The following is a 1,664-nucleotide window of genomic DNA, read 5'->3' as shown; positions in this document are numbered from 1 at the left end:
ACCTATTGGCTCCCGCCCGCTCGGCTGACGCATTGGCGTAGGCCCGCCCTCGCTGCAGCGCCGCGAGCTCTCATTGGCCCAGCGCTGGTGGGCCGCCTCCCGCGCTCTATTGGCGGCCGGCAACGCCCGTCACCCGCTCCTTCCCGCCGTTCGCCCTCCGCGCCCGTCAGTCACCAGCCCCTCCGCGTGACTCGTCGCCCATTGGTCGCTGGGGAGCCAGGGGCGGGCATTCCCAGCGGCCCCTTTGTGTGGGCACCAGTCGCCGGCCGAGCCGCCGAGGAGGAGCAGCCGCCATTTTGTGCGTGTCCGTGTGCGCACAGCCCCCCCCCACCCCCTCCTTCCCGCTCCGCGCTGGGACCAGGCTCGGCTCGGGCCTGAGGCCGCGGTGGCTGCGGAGGCCTCGGAGCTGCCCCCCGGCCGGACGAAGACGCCCGGGCGCGGCCCCGGCATGGAGAACTCGCAGCTCTGCAAGCTGTTCATCGGCGGCCTCAACGTGCAGACCACAGAGGCCGGGCTGCGGGAGCACTTCGCGGCCTACGGCACCCTCACCGACTGCGTGGTGGTGCTCAACCCGCAGACCAAGCGCTCGCGCTGTTTCGGCTTCGTCACCTACTCGGCCGTGGAGGAGGCCGACGCCGCCATGGCCGCCTCCCCCCACGCCGTGGACGGCAACGCGGTGGAGCTGAAGCGCGCCGTGTCGCGGGAGGACTCGGCCAAGCCCGGTGCCCACGCCAAGGTGAAGAAGCTCTTTGTGGGCGGCCTCAAGGGGGATGTGGGCGAGGGGGACCTGGTGCAGCACTTCAGCCAGTTTGGCCCCGTGGAGAAGGCCGAGATCATCGCCGACAAGCAAAGTGGCAAGAAGCGTGGCTTCGGCTTCGTCTATTTCCAGAACCATGATGCGGCCGACAAGGCGGCCGTGGTCAAGTTCCACCCCATCCAGGGCCACCGCGTGGAGGTCAAGAAGGCCGTGCCCAAGGAGGACATTCAGGCGGGCGGCGGTGGCGGTGGGGGCTCATCCCGGCCGTCGCGGGGTGGCCGGGGTGGCCGAGGCCGGGGCGGCGGCGGCGGCTCGGGCAACCGGGACCACAACGGGCTCTCCAAGGGCGGCGGCGGCGGCTATAACAGCTACGGAGGCTACGGTGGGGACCAGTCCTCCTACGGTCCCATGAAGAGCGGCGGTGGCGGCGGTGGGGGCGGCAGCTGGGGGGGCCGCAGTAACAGTGGACCGTACAGAGGAGGCTACGGCGGGGGTGGCTATGGGGGCGGCTCCTTCTGAAGGGGGAGCGCCCGGCCCCGCTGTGGGGGCGGCCCGGGAGAGCCCTCCCTTTGTTACGGGGCAGCTCGGGAACGGCTTCTCCCTTCGCTCCTCGCTGGAGGGCAGCTCCTGCACCCCTCCCCTGCCTGGGGAGCAGCTCCTGAATGCCCCCCGGGGGCCGCCTCCGCCGCCCGCGCCACTTCGCTCTCTCTGAAGATGGACTGGGCCCCCCACACACATACTTTGTGTTACAGTCATTGATGGACTCTATTTTTTTATTATTACTTGGACCTTGGTCGTTTTTATACTAGCAACAAAAATGGTTTTGTTTCTGTTCTTTTTTTTTGTTTGTTTGTTTTTTTCTTTTTGTTGCTTTGTTTTGTTTTCATTTTGTTTTGTTTTTTTTCCT

The 1,664-nt window shown here is 67.0% G+C and overlaps 1 protein-coding gene across 1 annotated transcript; it reads left to right on the top strand.

Moving 5' to 3' along the window:
* Nucleotides 1-161: 161 nt before the first annotated feature.
* HNRNPA0 (heterogeneous nuclear ribonucleoprotein A0) lies at nt 162-1,636 on the top strand. Its single transcript, XM_019535140.1, has one exon. It carries the CDS (start codon nt 449-451, stop codon nt 1,274-1,276), a length of 828 nt encoding a protein of 275 aa, XP_019390685.1. The 5' UTR covers nt 162-448; the 3' UTR covers nt 1,277-1,636.
* Nucleotides 1,637-1,664: the final 28 nt, after the last annotated feature.

The sequence above is a fragment of the Crocodylus porosus genome, unplaced genomic scaffold (genome assembly GCF_001723895.1).
Source record: "Crocodylus porosus isolate Cpor-Errol unplaced genomic scaffold, CroPor_comp1, whole genome shotgun sequence".
Lineage (NCBI taxonomy): Eukaryota > Metazoa > Chordata > Crocodylia > Crocodylidae > Crocodylus > Crocodylus porosus.
This window is presented reverse-complemented; position numbering and strand designations above follow the sequence as displayed.